The 19747-nt window shown below is 47.1% G+C and overlaps 1 protein-coding gene across 1 annotated transcript in view; it reads right to left on the bottom strand.

Annotated features, from left to right (window-relative positions):
• Positions 1–3131, bottom strand: part of LGR6 (leucine rich repeat containing G protein-coupled receptor 6) — a 528574-nt gene extending 525443 nt beyond the window's left edge. The window contains exon 1 of the mRNA XM_078644169.1: positions 2281–3131. Within this exon, the coding sequence (XP_078500295.1) occupies positions 2281–2528 (248 nt within the window). The 5' untranslated portion in view covers positions 2529–3131. The remainder of the gene's footprint in view (positions 1–2280) is intronic.
• Positions 3132–19747: the final 16616 nt, after the last annotated feature.

Genomic DNA, 19747 nt, shown 5'->3' with positions numbered 1-19747 from the left:
ATAGTACAAAGTTCCTATTGATCACAGAGTACAATGTGAATTGATCACAGCATGGCAACCATATAGATAATAGCATGACACCATATTGATCTCTGCCTGAAATTCTAATTAATCATAACTCATCATCTATATCAATCATAGGAGTCACTTAAAGACTGTAGAATAGGATAATGATTGATGACAGTATGACATATATACCTATAATAGCATGGGTCATAAATAATAATAGCTGACAGTCATGTGGATTATGGCAAGGAACCATATTGAACATAGCATTGTTGTTGATCACAGCGCAACCTCTATATAGAGCTAAAGTTTAAATATCAAACTGATACAAGGATGTTATTGCTGTTGATTAAGGCACATAATTGTTATTGATCACAGCATGTAATTATTTTTAATCACATCACAGAGCTTCCAGCTATTAAAACACAATGGGGCATATTTATGTAGGAGTTGTGTCTCCCTCGTGCCATACAACTTGGCGCAAGAGTGACGCCAATCCTAAATTTGATTTATCATGCTATGCAAGGCCACCTTGCATGGCCTTACGTGGCTAGATAGATCCAGAGTAACGGAACAGTGAAAACCGCACTGCTGCATTACTCTGCCCCAGGGAAGTGTTCCATGGTTGGTGTGTGGGTGTTTTCACCCACCACCTGTAGATTTTGACGCATTCACAGATTTGCCGTCCGTGGTAAACCTGGGAATGCGTCGAAATGCTATGCCTCTCCAGGTGAGGCATAACGAGGAGAAATATTTTAATTTTTCATCGCTACTTCCTATTTCTATGTATGCTGCATCCTGCAGCACAGGTATAAAGAGGAAAATGCCTCTCGTGATTGTTTTGTGTAGGAAGGTGCCTCTTTCTGCACAAAAACAATCCTGCTTACAATGCAGGCACCTTTGCACCAGGATGCAAGGTGTCTGCATTGGTGCTGGGCAGCAGTTTGTGCGCCAGCGTAGGCGAGACCAGAATTGCGCCGTTTTTGTGGTCCAGAGCACAACATTTCGAAAGTGCCCTAGATCGTTGCATGAATTTTTATTTTATCATATCACACAGTTATTATAGATCATAGCATGGAATACCTTGGCTTGAGTGTCAAGTCTGTTGATCACAGCATGAGATTATTACTCATGATGGAATTCATATGGAGCGCTGTGCTCTGGTCTGATTGGCTGCTCTGTGGGTTATCACTGGCTGTAGCTGTGTATCTTATTGGTCAGAGAAGAGCCCTCTCATTGAGCACAGACGGCATGGTATACTCATGTCAGTGACGTCATTATGAATATAGAACATTCTTATAAGCAGAGCATGGAACTATTCTAGTTCATAGTAGGGATATTTAATTGATTATAGCAATGGCACTCCTACTGATCACAGTACGGTATTGTTATTGATCATGGAATGATATTATTAATATAAGTCTTGGATTCCTTACTTAGCATGCCATTTTCATTGCGATGGCAGGAAACTCTTCTTGGCCGCAATAGTGCATTTCTTATTAGTCATAGCATGGAATCCCACTGGTGACGACACAATTTCAATTGATTAAAAGTTCCATATTGTTTAGCACAACACTGTGTGAAGGACACTATTGTTATTGGTCACGGCACCGATTTCTTAATGATCACATCACACTATTCGTGTCAACTCAATTCTTGGTCAGTGCAACACTGAATACCGATAACAGCGCTTCATTCCGTTGACCATAATGTGGCAATATTTCTGATCAAGTGATCATAGAATAAAACCTTATCGATCATAGCTTGACATTCTTATTATTCACAGCGTGTTTTTTTCACGAGAGTGTGGCACTGTCGTGGCTCCTAGCATTAGTTTTTCTTTTATCATAGAATCAAATGTCATGAGTTGTAGGTTCGAGCTATTTGTAATAACAGGATCAACGCTGAGCTGATCTCATTATTGGGGTTTTATTGACTACAGTGTCAAATTCTTGCTAATCATTGCTTTGAATTTTCATTGACCAGAAGGATGAATTGTTTATTTATAGATTGCAATTTTTATTGACAACTGGATGCATGAAATTGTTGTTGGCCACAGAATTGTTAATCGGGCATAGCATAGCATTTTTTTCTGATGATGACATTGGCGCCTATGGGTCCATTGCTATTAGTAGTGGCTGCAGGGGCTGAGCACACTACAGCACTCCTACTGTGCATGCAGATGTAATCCTACTGATCATAGCCTGGCCTTCCTATTGATTAGGGTGTGGCATGTTATCAATCACATTATGAAGGAAGGTGGGCTCTACTTACAGGTATGCTGTGAAGGGGCTCAGCCCGCCAGGTACCGCCGAGAGCCCTTGCTCTGAACAGTCCGTCCACATGCGCATTCCGTCCTCCTCGCAGCGGCATCCCGAGGGGCACGCGGGGGCCGTGGTGCCAGCGTCCTGCTCCGTAGAGGGGCTCCTGATCGCGCCAACGGCAGCCAGCAGGGCCCAGAGCAGGGCGGTGCAGTCCATGGTGAGAGGTGTGTGCCCGCTGGCCGAAGACGCAGAGTTCATCAACAGGACTCTGGGCGAGATATGGGGGCACTAGATGCCCATGCCAATTGGATTCAGAGCTGGCGTCCGGGCAATGGGGTCACCCAGACACCTTTCTGTAGTGTAAACAGGGGCACCTGTCCAGGATGGCACTGCCAGGCCAGGTTGCTGCTGAGACACCTCTCAGTGCCCGGGGCAGTATTAATGCCAGTCCTGTCAGTCTTGCAGGGCAGAGTACCAGGGCTGCCTTCAGGTAGCACCGACGTACGCTGCCTTCCACTTAGATATGAATGATCAGTGTGCCATGTATATGCTCAGGTGCGGGGCCACAGAGGTGGTCTCAGGTGCAGCGCATCCGCTGGATGCTTCGGCGGGGTGCACCCAGTCTCCCCTCAGGTGCGGTGCACTCAGTCTTCCCTCAGGTGTGGTGTAGCCAAGATGAGCACAGGTGCGCAGCGCCGCACGAGGACCCCTCTCAGGCTGCAAGCCCGGCGTGTCTCGCGAGCGCTCCCTCCTGCTGTGCACAGGTGCGATGCATCAGGCTCGCGGCACCGGGACGGTCTTCCACGCGGGGCTCCGCAGGTCCCTCGGCCCCTGCTGTAGTGAAGCTGCAGCTCGCGCACTGAGCAGCTCTCGGAGGATCAGACTTCTTGGGTTTCACAGGCAGGGCTGGGCAGGGCTGGGCTGGGGTGGTGAATTTACCGGGGAGGAGTCGGAAACTTTCCCCCCCCTCTGACTCTTCTGAAGAGCTGGCAGGAATTCCATTCAGAGAAAAGGAGCGAAAACACCCCAGAGGGAGTAGAGCTCGGAACAGGAGGGAGCAAAACACTATGTGGAGTGGAGGGGTGGGGAGGGGAGGGAAGGGGGGCGAGGATAGCTGCGGGGGCCCAGCGTGGGTCCGGAGGAAGGACAGTGGAGGCCAGGTGGAAGCGCTGCCTAGAGCATGAGACCATAGAGCGCGGCAGAAGGGAGCACGGGTGGGAGCACAGTGCAGGCAGAGAGAACACAGCGCGAGGCGCAGGAGGGAGCATAGAGCGGACACGAGGGCGTCGAGAGCAGGAAGGAGCACATCCCGACCGAGGCTGGACTGAGCACTGCCCGAGAGAGACGGGAGGAGAGTCTCGAACCGGAGGGCTGTAGCCTGGGCAGGGGCATTGGTATTAACAGCAGACAGACGGACCACTGCATGGAATGCAGCACGTGCCAAGGCAAGAGTGAACACTGCTCAGGATGGGCTGAGGAGAAAGCATAGATCAGGACGGACTAGAGCAGTCCCAGACTACAGGGCGACCCGAGGAGGACGCCACTCTGAGGGAGAGGAGTCCAGCACAGGAGGGAGCACCGCAGAGGCAAACAAGCCTTGGACAGAACCGACCTCCTAGTGCGGTACAGGAGGGCGCGAGTCTCCAGAGGGATGGAGCGCACCCAGTGTAGGCTGCAGCGCACAGCCCTCGCCCGGGGGAGGCACATGTCCGGGGAAGGAGCAACAGCTGCCATGGCAGCCCCGAGGAGAGCACAACCGGGGGCAGGAGAGAGCACAGCCGCAAAAGAGGGTAATGCGACTGATAAGGAAGACGGGGGGAGCCGCGAGCAGACAACCAGGGGCAGGGCGGATTACAGAGCCTGGTACACGAGGTAGCACAGCCCGTGCAGAAGACTCCCAGCTTCGGATAGGGTGGCGCTCTGTCTGGGTGCGCAACCTGAGGCAAGGGACACAGTGGTGCTAACAACACGGGCATCTCTGTGAAGAGCACAGATCGGGGCAGCGCGAGCACGCGTGGGCAGAAGGGAGGGGTACACTCTGGGAAAGGAGGAAAGACACATGGGGCGCCATTGTTGAAACATGGTTGCCCTTGAGGCGTAGTCAGTTGTAAATGGGGTGCATTGCTCCGCCAGACGCCGGGGTTGCTTGCGCTGCACCTGCTGCACTGTTGGTAGGTGCGCCCTTGTGAGACGCGCCTCCAGCAGGAACGTATCTTGGTAAAGAAGAGCGCAGCCGGTGCCACGAAGACTCTTAGGACTGGAAGGAGCACTGCGCTCCAGTGAAGAGCTCACATGGGACAGAAGGGAGGGAGCAAACCCAGGAGAGGCCTGGGGGCAGAGACGCAGCCTGAACTGCGCCGATGAGCAGCCTGGGACAGGAGGCGGCAGCCGCAGCACAGTGCAAGGCACTTTTCGAGGAGCACGGCAGGCCGGGCTAGCGAAAGGGCGCACATAACACGAGAAGCTTGGGGCTGTGGTTTAAATGGGCAGATACTGTCTGATACTGAGTGCTCGCACGTCTTGGATTTGAACCGGAAAGTACCTGCACTTCTCAGCACTGCTGAAATACATTTAATAGGAGAGGACCGGCACTTCTCAGGTGCAAACGGGTACTCTAAATGGTGAGTACCTGCACACCTCTAGTTCCATTTAAAGTACTCCTGGGGGCGAGTTAGCACATCAGGGGCTGATAGGCTTGCGGAAGCACAGCCTGGAGAGGTAATAAACTAAGATAGCATGGCCGGAGAGAGTCCTAGGGGAAGCATGGTAGAAATGAGTTTGAAAGCAATAATGGATCCTGGAAAGCGATACATTTTCGAAAAGTAGACACAATTCTGAATTCAGAAAGGGGTCATTTGTCTAAATCCATGAAGGTTTCTTTATAGAAACTAACAGTTACATTTTGGAATAATTGAAAATTTGTTGAAAAAAACAGCCTTTTGTCTCAACGTTTTCACCTATAACTTCTTGTAATTTTGAGATCTTGGAAAGCAATATACTGTTACATCCGTTAGACCTTCCTGGTTGTGGGGATATATAGGACTTGTAGTTTCACCAAGAACCTGACGAACCCAGATCCAAAAACTGAGCAGCAACTTGCAATGGTATTTTATTATGTAGTGGGTATAGAGCACTTATTCTTGGAAAATGTATACATGGAAAAATCTGTATGAAAGACACCTATGTATTTCTGAATTGGGAACAAATTATAGAGTTTAGAAACAGTATATATTTGCACATTTTCAAAATTGGGAATACTCATACTAGCATGAGAATTATTGGTTATTTTTGAAAAAGATTTTTTTTTACACAATGTCTTTCATTGGGAAGGGAGAAATGCATGAAAACTCAGTAGGTAATAACAGTTGATTTACAAATCTGAATTACCCTAAGACTCCCGATAAAAACGGTACCTCACTTGTGTGGGTCGGCCTTGTGCCTGCGACAGGAAACAGCGCAAAACGTAACATGTTTGCACCTCAATTTCGCAGTTAAAATGTGACCCTTTTATGGCAAAGTGCCTAGCTGTAGTTTTTGCACCCTAGCTCTGCCGGCACCTAGGGAAATCTAGCAAACCTATACATTTTTGAAAAGTAGACACCCTGGGGAATTCAGGATGGGGTGACTCGACTGCCTACCACCAGGTTCTGTTCCCCAGAATCCCTTGCAAAGCTAAGAAATTGACAAAAAAAATGCATTTCCCTCACATTTCTGTGGTGGAAAGTTCTGGAATCTGCGTGGATCAACAAATTTCCACCCACCCAGCGTTCCCCCATGTCTCCCGAAAAAAATGGTACCTCACTTGCCTGGGTCTGCCTAGTGCCTGCGACAGGAAACAGCACAAAACACAACGTGGTCGCACCTCAATTTTGCAGTGAAATCGTGCCCTTTTTTGGCAAAGAGCATACCTTTTGTTTTTGAACCCTAGCTCGACCGGCAACTAGGGAAACCTAGCAAACCTATACATTTTTGAAAACTAGACACCCAGGGGAATTCAGGATGGGGTGACTCGACTGCCTACCATCAGGTTCTGTTACCCAGAATCCCATGCAAAGCTTAGAATCTGACAAAAAAACGCATTTTCCTAACATTTCTGTGGTGGAAAGTACTGGAATCTGTGTGGATCAACAAATTTCCGCCCACCCAGCGTTCCCCCGGGTCTCCCGAAAAAAATGGTACCTCACGTGCCTGGGTCTGCCTAGTGCCTGCGACAGGAAACAGCCAAAACGCAACGTGGTCGCAACTCAATTTCGCAGTGAAATCGTGCCCTTTTTTGGCAAAGAGCCTACCTTTTATTTTTGAACCCTAGCTCTGCCGGCACCTAGGGAAACCTAGCAAACCTATACATTTTTGAAAACTAGACACCCAGGGGAATTCAGGATGGGTGACTCGACTGCCTACCACCAGGGTCTGTTACCCAGAATCCCTTGCAAAGCTAAAAAATTGACAAAAAAAACGCATTTCCCTCACATTTCTGCGGTGGAAAGTTCTGGAATCTGCGTGGATCAACAAATTTCCACCCACACAGCGTTCCCCCGGGTCTCCCGAAAAAAATGGTTCCTCACTTGCCTGGGTCTGCCTAGTGCCTGCGACAGGAAACAGCACAAAACACAACGTGGTCGCACCTCAATTTTGCAGTGAAATCGTGCCCTTTTTTGGCAAAGAGCATACCTTTTGTTTTTGAACCCTAGCTCGACCGGCAACTAGGGAAACCTAGCAAACCTATACATTTTTGAAAACTAGACACCCAGGGGAATTCAGGATGGGGTGACTCGACTGCCTACCACCAGGGTCTGTTACCCAGAATCCCTTGCAAAGCTAAAAAATTGACAAAAAAACACATTTCCCTCACATTTCTGTGGTGGAAAGTTCTGGAATCTGCGTGGATCAACAAATTTCCACTCACCCAGCATTCCCCCGGGTCTCCCGAAAAAAACGGTACCTCACTTGCCTGGGTCTGCCTAGTGCCTGCGACAGGAAACAGCACAAAATGCAACGTGGTCGCACCTCAATTTCGCAGTGCAATCGTGCCCTTTTTTGGCAAAGAGCCTACCTTTTGTTTTTGAACCCTGGCTCTGCCGGCACCTAGGGAAACCTAGCAAACCTATACATTTGTGAAAACTAGACACCCAGGGGAATTTAGAATGGGGTGACTCGACTGCCTCCCACTGGGTTCTGTTACCCAGAATCCCTTGCAAAGCTAAGAAATTGACAAGAAAAACGCATTTTCCTGACATTTCTATGGGGGAACGTTCTGGAATCTGCGTGGATCAACAAATTTCCACCCACCCAGCGTTCCCCCAGGTCTCCTGAAAAAAATGGTACCTCACTTGCGTGGGTGGCTCAAGGACCCGCGACAGGCAAGGGCCCCAAACCTAAGCAGGCGACATCAAAATAACCTATCACTAAACAACTGGGTTTTGCAAGGGGGTTTCCATGAGTTTTTGTCCCGGGGATCGGCGGCCATCTAGGGAAACCTACCTAACCCACACATTTCTGGAAACTAGACACCCGGGGGAGTCCAGCGAGGTATGGCATGCGTGGGTCCCCAAGGTTTACCTACCCAGAATTCCCTGCAAACCTTAAAATTAGGTAAAAAAACCCACTTTTTCATACATTTGTGCGTGGGATCTCCGTGCCGGCACAAATGTCCTACAGCCCAGTGTTCCCCTTGTTCTCCCGAGTAAAATGATACCTCACTTGTGTGGGTGCCCCAAAGCAGAACAGGCAAAAAATGATTTTTTAAAAATTGTAGTGTTTGGGATTAACAAATTAAGCACCTCACCTTAGTCACAGGCCTTTGGTCCACCCACACAAGTGAGGTATCATTTTACTCGGGAGATCAAGGGGAACGCTGGGTGGTAGGAAATTTGTGCCGGAACAGAGATCCCACGCAAAAATGTATGGAAAAGTATATTTTTTTACCTAAATTTAAGGTTTGCAGGGATTTCTGGGTAGGAAAACATTGGGGGACCCACGCATGCCATACCTCCCTGGACTCCCCCGGGTGTCTAGTTTTCAGAACTGTTTGGGTTTGGTAGGTTCCCAAGATGCCCGCCGAGCACCGGGCCAAAAACTCATGGGAACCCCCTTGCAAAACCAAACTGTTTTGAATGAATTAAGTTTTCAATTTGAGAGCGTGCGATTCTTGGGACAATATTGCATGGAAATTGTGACAGACATTTTCAAGTTTGCAGGAGATTGTGGATAAAAAAAACCAATAGAATTCACCAGAAAGACATGACCATTTACTTCCATGGTTTAACAATAATATCTAAATTTAGTAAGTTATTTATAGCTATAATGTACACCTTAACAGAGTTACTCAAAAGTCAAACATTCAAGCATGGCTATCTATTCCTCAAAGACACACACATACAGGTTGGATTTGGCACGAGGGCGAGTGATGGTTCAGTACATAAAATTTTATTAACAAGATATTTCAACAAAATGAAATGCTCTGTCAATAAATAAATGCATAAAATCCGAACCAGTGACTCGCAACTCGTGAGCTGTAAAGCCACGACAAGGCACCAACCGTTTTACAGGCCATTCACGCACCTTTCATACCTGATACACACCAGACCATTGACACCATCCGGAAGGAAAAGCAGCACATTACAACATTCACAAAAAGGGACAGGATACACCCTACTTCTGAAAGAGAAAAAAGACAAATATTACTGCACAGCCATCTAATCCGCAAGCACACACACATACTGGTTGGATTTGGCACGAGGGTGAGTGATGATTCAGTACATACAATTGTATTCGCAAGTAATTTCACAAAAATGAAATACACTGCGTATAATTGAAAGTATGATAAACTGAACCACTGACTCACAGCTCGTGAGCTGTAAAGCCACGTCAAGGCACCAACCTCTTTACAGGCCATTCATACACCTTTCGTACGTGTGACACATACAAAACATTCACACTGCCAGCCGCAGACCCATCACATTACAACACTCACACCAGCAGACAGCGCCATTCAAGGGCCCATCACTTTCACACGCCCACATTTCTGACACTGCAACTACACAAAATGATGGACTGCGTGGAGTGTCACTCAACTAGCAGTGTGTGTAGTAACCAACAGAAAGTAACTACTCACACACCGCCAGCCGAGCGCCAGTCCACCCACACCACCATCCAAGCACCAGACCATGCACACCGCCAGCCAAACACCACTCAGCACACACCGACAGCCAAGTACCACTCCACACACACCACCAGCCAAGCACCACTCCACGCACACCGCAAGCCAAGCGCCACTCCACACACACCGCCAGCCAAGCACCACTCCGTGCACAGACAGCCAAGTACCATTCCACGCACACCACCAGCCAAGCACCACTCCACACACACCACCAGCCAAGCACCACTCCACGCACACCGCAAGCCAAGCGCCACTCCACACACACCGCCAGCCAAGCACCACTCCGTGCACAGACAGCCAAGTACCATTCCACGCACACCACCAGCCAAGTGCCACTCCACACACACCACCAGCCAAGCGCCACTCCACGCACACCACCAGCCAAGCACCACTCCACGCACACGCCAGCCAAGCGCCACTTCACACACACCACCAGCCAAGCACCACTCCGTGCACAGACAGCCAAGTACCACTCCATGCACACCATCCAGCCAAGCGCCACTCCACACACACAGCCAGCCAAGCACCACTCCGTGCACAGACAGCCAAGTACCACTCCACGCACACCATACAGCCAAGCACCACTCCACACACACCACCAGCCAAGCACCACTCCGTGCACAGACAGCCAAGTATCACTCCACGCACACCACCAGCCAAGCGCCACTCCACACACACCACCAGCCAAGCGCCACTCCACGCACACCACCAGCCAAGCACCAATCCAAACACAACACCAGGCAAGCGCAAGAGCACGCACACCGCCAACCAAACACCAGACCACGCACACCGCCAGGCAAGCACCAGTCCACACACACTGCCAGGACAGCACCACTCCACACACACCGCCAGCCAAGCTCCAGCCCAGGCACACCACCAGCCAAGCACCAATCCCAACACACCACCAGGCAAGCGCAAGACCACGCACACCGCCAACCAAACAACAGACCACGCACACCGCCAGCCAAGCACCAGTCCACAGACACCGCCAGACAAGCACCAGTCCACAGACACCGCCAGCCAAGCGCCAAACCATGCACACCGTCAGACAATGGACACTACACGCAAACCAACATCATACTTTAGTTTTTTTTCAAAATAAAAGAAAACCAAAAACAAATTGCAAATTGATACAAATCTACTAACACAACAACTAAATCTAAAAAGACTACACAAATGCCAACTTTGAAACTGAACAATAAGTTTTAAAGAATAAAGACCAACCAGTTCACTTTATCACTCATGGATGCTCCCAAAAATTCTTTTGCGTGTGGTACAATCTAAAACAAGCAGGTACACACAGCCCGGGGTTTGAAGGGCAGTCGGGGCAGTACATACAAACCTCCTTCCGCAAACCTCTTCGCCAACAGACTCTACATCTCCGACTGGGAAAGTCTATTGAGGTTGTAGGAGGAATTTGATCAGGAAAGTGGCGATCTTTCAATCTGGCAACATCCTCCACCACTCCAACTCTAGGAACACTTGCCTGTTCCACTAAAACAAGGCTGCCTATTACAGACTCCTGAAACTTTACAAAAGTCATCTTTGACTGGGGACAAGATTTCTGGAACACAACAAAAGCATTAAAGGTTGCCAAGTGGAAAAGATGGATAGCCAACTTCTTGTACCAAATGTAAGCCTTACGAAGAGCAGCATACGGTTCCAACCTCTGATCTACTCTGTCAACACCACCCATGTGCCTATTATAGTCCATTATGCACACAGGTTTGTGCGCTTCTGCAACCTGACCCCAAACAGTCACCGGTTCAGTGCTTTCATCATGTATGGAAGTCAACATGTAGACATCTCTCCTGTCTGAAAACTTCACAGCTAGAAGCTCCTCACAACGCAATGCACTGCACTGTCCCCGAGCAAGCTTTTGACAAACAAGTTCTTTTGGGAAACCTTTACGGTTTGAGCGGATTGTGCCACAAGCAACAGTGTCCACTTTGGCCAATTCCCTGAACAACCGCACACCAGTGTAGAAGTTATCGACATACAAATAATGGCCTTTGTTAAAAATTCCACGACCAAGTTCCCACACAATTTTCTCAGTCACTCCAAAAGTCGACAGACAACCAGGGGGGTTAATCCTGGATTCCTTACCAGTGTACACCCTGAAATTAGAGACATATCCAGTCAGGCTGTCACACAGCATATAAAGCTTAATTCCATAGTGTGCCCTCTTACTAGGAATGTATTGCCGAAAAACCAAGCGGCCCTTGAACAACAGTAAAGACTCATCCACTGCAATTTCTTTCCCAGGATAAAAGATCTCAGGAAATTGATCAACAAAATGATCAATGACAGGCCGAATCTTGAAAATACGGTCACAATCAGGGTGATCTCGTGCCAAAGCAGAACTATTGTCAACAAAATGCATCATCCGAAGCAGAAGCAAATACCTATCACAACTCATGACTGCCGGAAATATAGCTGTTGCCATCAAGGGACTAGTAGACCAATATGAAGCCATTGATGGTTTCCTAAGCAAGCCCATCAAAAAAGTTAAACCCAAAAACTTTTTCATCTCCTCCAAATTTGTGGGAGTCCACCGGGTAGCTCTAGCGCGGGGCTTAAGGCTGGCACTGTTCACTCTCAAAAAATTTTCAGCATACAAATTAGTCTGCTCTACAATCTCTGCCAAAAACACATCATCCATAAACAACTTGAAAAAATCAATAGGCAAAAAGTTTTCAGTGTTCACCCTACACCCTGGAACACCAGTAAATTCAGGCAATGCCGGCTGCACCATGCCTGGTGCAACCCAGAGGTCAGAACTTTCAACGTCAAGTCTTGCAGCCGCAGGCTGCCGCCCAGCTGCCTCTTGTCTCACTACACCAACTGGAAGTCTAGCAGCCCCAGGCTGCAGCCCAGATGTCTCTTGCCGCACTATTGGCACAGCAATGTCCTCCGCAACCACAGGCACTTCATCCACACCAAAAGTAGCTTCATCAGCACTCAGAGTGTCTTCATCATCAGATGAAGCCATGTGTAGAGAAAACTCACTACCTGAATCTTCACCTCCCACCTCTGGCTCAGAATCAGAGTCAGTCTCTGGACCATGGTCAGAGGAAGAATCAAAAAGCATTCCAACAACTTGCTGAGCAGTAATCCGGCGGCTAGCCATTATCCTTACAAATAAAGGAGTCTGCACAAACAACTCAACAACCCCAACACTGTGCAAAGTAAGTTAAAAAATGTAAGCCTTTATCACAAATATCTATATTTAGAAAAAATATACAATTCGCTTACAAGAGACAACTACACTCACCAGCACCTACTCTGCAAAGACACAGCAAATAGTCAACCATATCCCACTAGAAAGAAGAAAAAAAAACTTACATCTACAGAAGTACACATCAAAAACAAATGCAAAACATGTTTTACAATCACAAAAAACAGAAACCAAACATACTCGTATTACTACACACTTTGCAAAATAAACAATTACATTACAATTGAACAAAAAAAGGTCTCTTACCAAACACATGCAACTACAGAAACAGCAGAACAACAGAACCACCAGTAACGGAACCGCACACTGCAACAATCTAAAGAGAAAATAAAACAATACACATTAGAAGAAACAAAAACAACACACATTACAACAGGCTATGTCACAGGGTATGTCACAAATGGGGTGTCTGTCCCCATGGGGGGCAGAATATAAATCATTATAAACGTGGGCCCCCTGGAAGCAACCCTACAGAGGGCAGAGAGGCCAAATAAAGACACGGCAGAACATACCTTTGAAAACAAATGGGCCCAAGGAAGCAACCCTTGGCCAAGGGGTCGCTCCCTATAAAATAAAACAATCCCTGGAGTCTAGAGGGCTTTTCTATCCCCCCTGGGTCCAGAAACGGTAAAAAAAACAGCCGATCTGCCCCCAGGGGGGGGGGGGGGCAGAACAGTCTACCCTATTTATATTGCCCCCTGGAAGCGACCCTTGCCCAAGGGGTCGCTTCCTTTAAAAAACAAAAAACAAATCCCTGGTGTCTAGTAGGCTTTTCCACCCCCCCCTGGGTCCAAATTAGGCCCAAAAAACGGCCACCCCTGGGGGGCAGAAAAGTCCCAAAAAAATGTTTGGCCCCTAGGAAGCGACCCTTACCCAAGGGGTCGCTTCCTTCATAAATAAAATACTATCCCTGGTGTCTAGTGGGCTTTTCTGCCCCCCCCCTGGGTCCAGATTCGGCCCAAAAAAAGGCCGATCTGCCCCCAGGGGGGGCAGAAAATTCTAAAAAAAATTGTGGGCCACTAGGAAGCGACCCTTACCCAAGGGGTCACTTCCTTTATAAATATAATAAAATCCCTGGTGAGGTTCCGTGATTTCGAACCAGACTCCATTTTGTTTGAGTTGTTCGTGACGCCATTTTTGTGTTGCCCTCACGTAGGCCGTGGAGGTAACCGAACGAACAAAGTTGCATGGGCCTCATTGTTCATGTATGCATTAACAGGCCCTTTTCTGACTTGTGAGTGAACTGCAGGACGCTGACCCCGTCACCTGAAACTGACCTTTTGCGAAGCCAATTTCTCTGGCTGATCGTTGTCTAAAATTGCCAATCAATGTTCAGGATATCATTAACTTTTAGTTTCTTGCACATATCTTATCATACTGAACATCTGAATTGTTTCTTTCCTTACGACTTTTCATTACATGGGTAGTGCTTTCAATTATGGGTTTGTACGGCTTGTGGAAATTGAATTTGGGACAGTCCTAATAATTAACTTTTGGGTTGGGTTACTGTAAATTAGGTTTTTGTTAATGTGATACTCAGTTAGAAAATGTGTCCTATTGGTCAGAATTTTGCGCAGTGGGTGTACATTTATAATGAGAATATGGTGTATAAAAAGAGATGTCTTGCTCTACGAAAATTGAGCAGTTTCCTGAGTTGTACACCGTGTTGTATTGCTTGGTTTACTGTTACTAGCTGCAGCTAATAAATTTGATCTTTGACACCATCCAGAAGTATTCCGTGTCTCTGTATTCCAAGACAGGAGAATCTGAAGACTTCGGGTGTGTCCCTGGCACCGCTGGGTTCTAAGAAAACCCGGTTCTTCAGTTGGCGCCCAACGGTGGGGCGACTTCAGCGGTACCGGTCCAAGCCCGAGGATCATGAGGAGCCCCGTGAGGAAATTCTGGAGGAAGGCCAACCACTTCATCGAACACCCTGTATGTCGACGTGGACCGAAAGTTTTTACTGCGAGGCTTCCCGCTTTCCAACGGCTACGAAGGACTGCTGCCCTGACTGTCGCCCTGTCTTGGACCCTTGATTGATCCTTTGTAAAGCGAGACGATAGACGGTCTTCTGGTGGCGTGACAGACATTTTGGTTAAGTATAAGTGGGTCGCTCCCACGACTTTGTTTTGGTTCTTGGTTTTGATTCGGTTGTTGCAATAGCCGAAGCCGAGGGGCTCGTATATTTACGAGTGTATCGATAGTTGATAACACCTTGAAGTTTAAAGCTAGATTAGTGAGCTATAAGATGGCTGGTCTTAACAAAATTAGGAAATTGTTTAGTTGTGGTTGCAACAGGGATTCCCGATTGGAGGATTCATGTCCGATACCTCCGGTTGGAACTCCAACTTATGAGCTCTATTCAAAACACGGAGTGGGTCCTATTACTTATAATGAAGTATGGGTTCGCTATACGAAGAAAGATGGTGTTTTACGATGGCCCCAACATGGTAGTTTCGAATTAAATATTTTAGATAATCTGGAAGTTGCGCTATTTAAGAAGAAAGCCCGGCCGGCAATGTTTGACTCTTTCTGCCTTTGGCGAAAGGAAGCCAAACAGCGAGAAATTAAGCAAGCAAAGAGAGATAGGAAAGATAAGAATATGTCAGTACTACAAGATGCTAGGCAGTTTAAGGAAGATGGAGAAGAGCGTGCGAGTGAAGTTTTAGATAGACAGAGTTGCATGGCCATTGATAAATGTTATCCGGCCTTGCCGCCTTCTCCTCCGAAAGTAATTGAAGATCTTGAAAAAGATCCTTTGATCTCTCGTCTACTGAGATTGCCACCCCCTTATGTGCAGGGTGCTACTTCGCCTCCATTACCCCTGGTTGTTCCCACCTTTGTTGTTCAACCTCCTGCTGTTGTTCAGCCACCCGGTGCTCCACAGAAGGTTTTGCCTCCAACTGCGCAACCCACTCTAGGGTCGCCAGCTTTGCTACCAGCTATGCCTCAAACTCCTTTGCCTTCTACTCCTGCATCTCCGACTCCTACTGTTCTTGTCCCTACACCTCTTTTGCCTCAAAATACTTATTCTCCTGTTCTTATGTCTGCTTCTTCTCTTTCTGCTCGAAAACGAATGACTGAGACTGTTGTTAATCTGTTGTCTCCATTGTTTGGGTCACTGAATATGACCCCTGTTTCGGAACGTAAGCAGAGTCGTAGTCAGCTTCCTAGTTCCAAGGAACGGGCAGTGTTGGATTTGTTGGCTCATAGATGGATTTTAAATGCTTCCAGGTATAATTTGCCAGCGGTTATGGATGTTTTCTTTCAGTGGGAGCCGCAAAGGTAAGTTTTTGATGTAATGTGTACTTTTCTCCGTCAGGAATGGGAAGATAATGAGTTGGGTCCGATTCCGCAGGAAGTGCTTGATGTTCAGTCCGAATTTGCTAAAGGGACGATAGTGGAATCTGATGTTACAGATGCCGTGGAGACAATACTTGTTTTTAGGTCTAGATTACCTCCTCAGACATTGTACGAACCTGATTCCTCTGTTAGGAGGAAAGTGAAGCAGTATCCCATGGGAGAGGTTCCCCCTGTATGGAGAGCGGAAGTTGTTGCTAATTTTAATCAGGGTATTCAGGGTGTACCGGCACATTTTCAGCGAGTATGGGTACATGTTCCTTGGAAGAGAGCAGAGGTCTTGGCTCTTAAGCAGACCTTGCCTGATCCCCGTAAAAATCCTGCTGGTTATTACAAGGAGTTGTCTCAGACAGTTGATGCGTGTATTATGAATTTAGCTGATATAGATATGTTGATGGGTAATGTAGTTCCTCAACCTTTGTGGGCGAAGATCCGTCATGAGAATCATGCGCAAGAATTAGAAGATACGTGGGCTAATATTGTTGCTGCAGATGGTCGGCAGGTAGGAGGTGCCAAACCTGAGCCCTTAGTTGCAGAATTACCTGGTAGGATTATTAATTTGAGGAAAACTATGATGCCTCCTTTGCGAGTGAACTGGGACAAGTTAGTAGCATGCAAACAAAAGAAAGACGAGAGTGTGTCTGATTTCTTCACTAGGTTTGAAGAGACGTTTATCGGTCATAGTGGTCAGGACATGAGTACGGAAGGTGGTCAAAGGTTATTTGTGGACAAATTTGTCTTTAATTTGCTTCCCGAACTTTCTAATAAGTTAAAAGACTCTGAGAGTTCATGGGCTGTTTCTTCATCGGCCCAGATATTGGCTACTGCACAATATTATGAGAATAGGGATAAAGATGAGAAGGGAAAAGCAGAGAAGAAAACTAAAGATCTAAAGACGAAAGTTCTTTTGCAGCAAGCTTATCCGCCTCGTCGGAATCAGCCTCAGTTTCAGCAACCTCCACAGTTTCAGAGATTGTTACAGAAGCCTGAGCCTTATGCTCCGCGATTCTTTCCTGGTCCTAATCAGTGTGCTTAGTGCAGAGAGGAAGGTCATTTCAAGAATAGTTGCCCGGCTTTGTTACAGCGTGCGAATGGTGTATCTGGTCAGAGAGGTCGTGGTGGTTTCCAGCAAGCTCCTAGGGGACGTGGTGTGTTACCCCAGAATGAGCGTTCCTCTTCCCTTCATAATTCTGCAAATTATTTTGACAGACAGAATGTTTCGAGTGTCAGTCTGCACAGTACTATGTTGATGATTATTATGTCGAGAGTGAGAGTGCTGGTTATAATGATAGTTAGGACAGCCATGGGCAAAGAGAGGGAGTAGTGTCAGTTCCAGTAGACCAGAGTGGACCTTATGTTGAAGTGATTACATCAGGTGTGGCAGAACCTTTTCTTTTGGATACTGGTGCGACGAAGAGTTCTATTATGCACTCTAAACTTCCTGGCGCACCTTTGTCTGGCTTGACCAACGTTACAGTAGGATTTTCTGGCGCCCCAGTTTGTAATCCGGTTTCTAGTGCTTTGGCCCTTTCTATTGGTCCTTGTGAATTGGAAGCTCCCCTGATTCTAACGACTGGTTGTGGTGAGAATCAGTTGGGTTTGGACTTGCTGAAAAGACTGCATGCAACATTACATTGCTCTCCTTCGGGAGTACATCTTACCTTGGGTAAGAAAGTGATTTCTCCGATGTATTTGTCTAAAGATTGCCTTCCACTGGAATTGCGTTCTCTTCCTGATACACTTTGGGCTACAGGTCCCAATGATGTTGGTCTCTTGCAGATTCCACCCTATGTTGTTACCCTTAAGTCGAATGCTAGGCTACCTCGTATTCCGCAATATAAAATATCTAGTGATGGCGAGAGAGCTCTTTTGGCGATCATCTATGATTTAGTTGAGAAGGGTGTAATTGAAGAAACGAGAGGTAACATGTGTAACAGTCCTGTTCTGCCTGTCCTTAAGCGTACTGATGCTTCTCAGCCACCTTTGTATAGGTTTGTGGTCGATCTTCGAGAAGTGAATAAGATTGTGGTGCCACAGTTTCCTGTTGTCACTGATATCACTGCTTTGTTGACTCTGATTCCTGCTTCGGCAGCCTGGTTTTCTGTTATTGATTTGAAGAATGCTTTCTTCAGTTTTCCGATTGCCGAGGAGCGTAGAGATATTTTCGGCTTCTCTTTAGGAGGCCGCAGCTTCCGGTTTAAGAAAGCTCCTCAAGATTATTGTGAAAGTCCCTCCATCTATAGTCAGGTATTGAAAACTCAGCTTTATGGTTTTGTGTTGCCTACTGGTGCTACTCTTATCCAGTATGTTGATGATCTGCTAGTCGCTGCTGATGATGAAGCGATTTGTAAAGAAGCTACTCTTTCTTTGTTACGACATTTGTCTGACCTTCACCATAAAGTATCACCTTCCAAGTTACAGTATTTCCGGCAAGAAGTAACCTACTTAGGTCATCTCTTGTCGAAGGAGGGAAGAAGGTTGACCCCAGAACGAATTCAAGCGATTGCGCAAATGAGTGTGCCATCCACACAGAGAGAAGTGCGTACCTTTTTAGGTATCGTATTGTAGGCAATGGATCCCTAATTTCTCATTGCTAGCGAAACCCTTGTTGGCACTGACTCTTAAAGATACTCCGTATCCTCTCCCTTGGTCTGATGATTGTCAGAAAAGTTTTTCTGAATTACGTGATGCATTGTGTTCTGCTCCGGTGTTGGTTACTCCTGACTACAGTAAACCTTTCACGTTGTATGTTCACGAGAGAGAAGGTTGTGCATTGTCAGTGTTGACGCAACAATTTGGAAACAAGCAGCGCCCATGTGCGTATTTTTCAGCGACGTTAGATCCGGTAGCTAAGGCATTGCCGAGATGTTTGAGAGCTACAGCGGCAGCGGCTGTTTCTATCCAACAGTCTGCTGGTTTGGTATTGGATAATACATTGATTGTGATGGTCCCACATGCAGTGGATACCTTATTGAATAGGACTAAGACTCAGCACCTTACTAGTGCACGTCTGTCAGGTTATGAGCTGACTCTTTTGGCTAGCCATGTTCACATTAAGAGATGTAATGTGTTGAATCCAGCTACATTGTTGCCGATTTCTGTATAGACAGATGCTCAAGAACAGCATGATTGCTTTCTTCGGACAGAGGAAGAAACGAAGGCTAGAGTTGATTTAAAAGATACTCCTCTTACGAATGTTGGTGGTACCCTATGGGTAGATGGTTCGTGTTTCAAGCTACCGAATGGTGAGACGACTGCGGCATATGCCATTACAACTTTACATACAGTTGTTGAGACAGCACGTATAGCACAGAATTCTGTGCAAGCAGCAGAGTTGATTGCATTGACTAGAGCGTGTGTGTTGTCAGAGGGAAAGCGAGTGAATGTTTATACTGATAGACAGTATGCGTTTGGTGTTGCCCACAGTTTTGGGCGTTTGTGGAGAGAGAGAGAGGATTTCTTACTTCCCATGGTACGAAAATACAGCATGGGCAATTAGTGAATGAGCTTCTTGAATCACTTACTCTCCCAAAGCAGATTGCAATTGTGAAGTATAGTGCCCATAAGAAAGTTGTGGATGATGTAGGTCGAGGAAATGCATTTGCGGATGAAGTTACGAAGGAAACGGCGAAAGACATGAGCAGCCGTATGTATGTTGCAGGCCCTGCTAATTGGGTTATGGCTGGTGGAATGTGTGAAGACACAATAGAAAGTGTGAAG

This window comes from Lissotriton helveticus, chromosome 5_1, assembly GCF_964261635.1.
Source record: "Lissotriton helveticus chromosome 5_1, aLisHel1.1, whole genome shotgun sequence".
NCBI lineage: Eukaryota > Metazoa > Chordata > Amphibia > Caudata > Salamandridae > Lissotriton > Lissotriton helveticus.
Note: the sequence above shows the minus strand (reverse complement) of the source record. Positions and strands in the feature narration are given on the sequence as shown.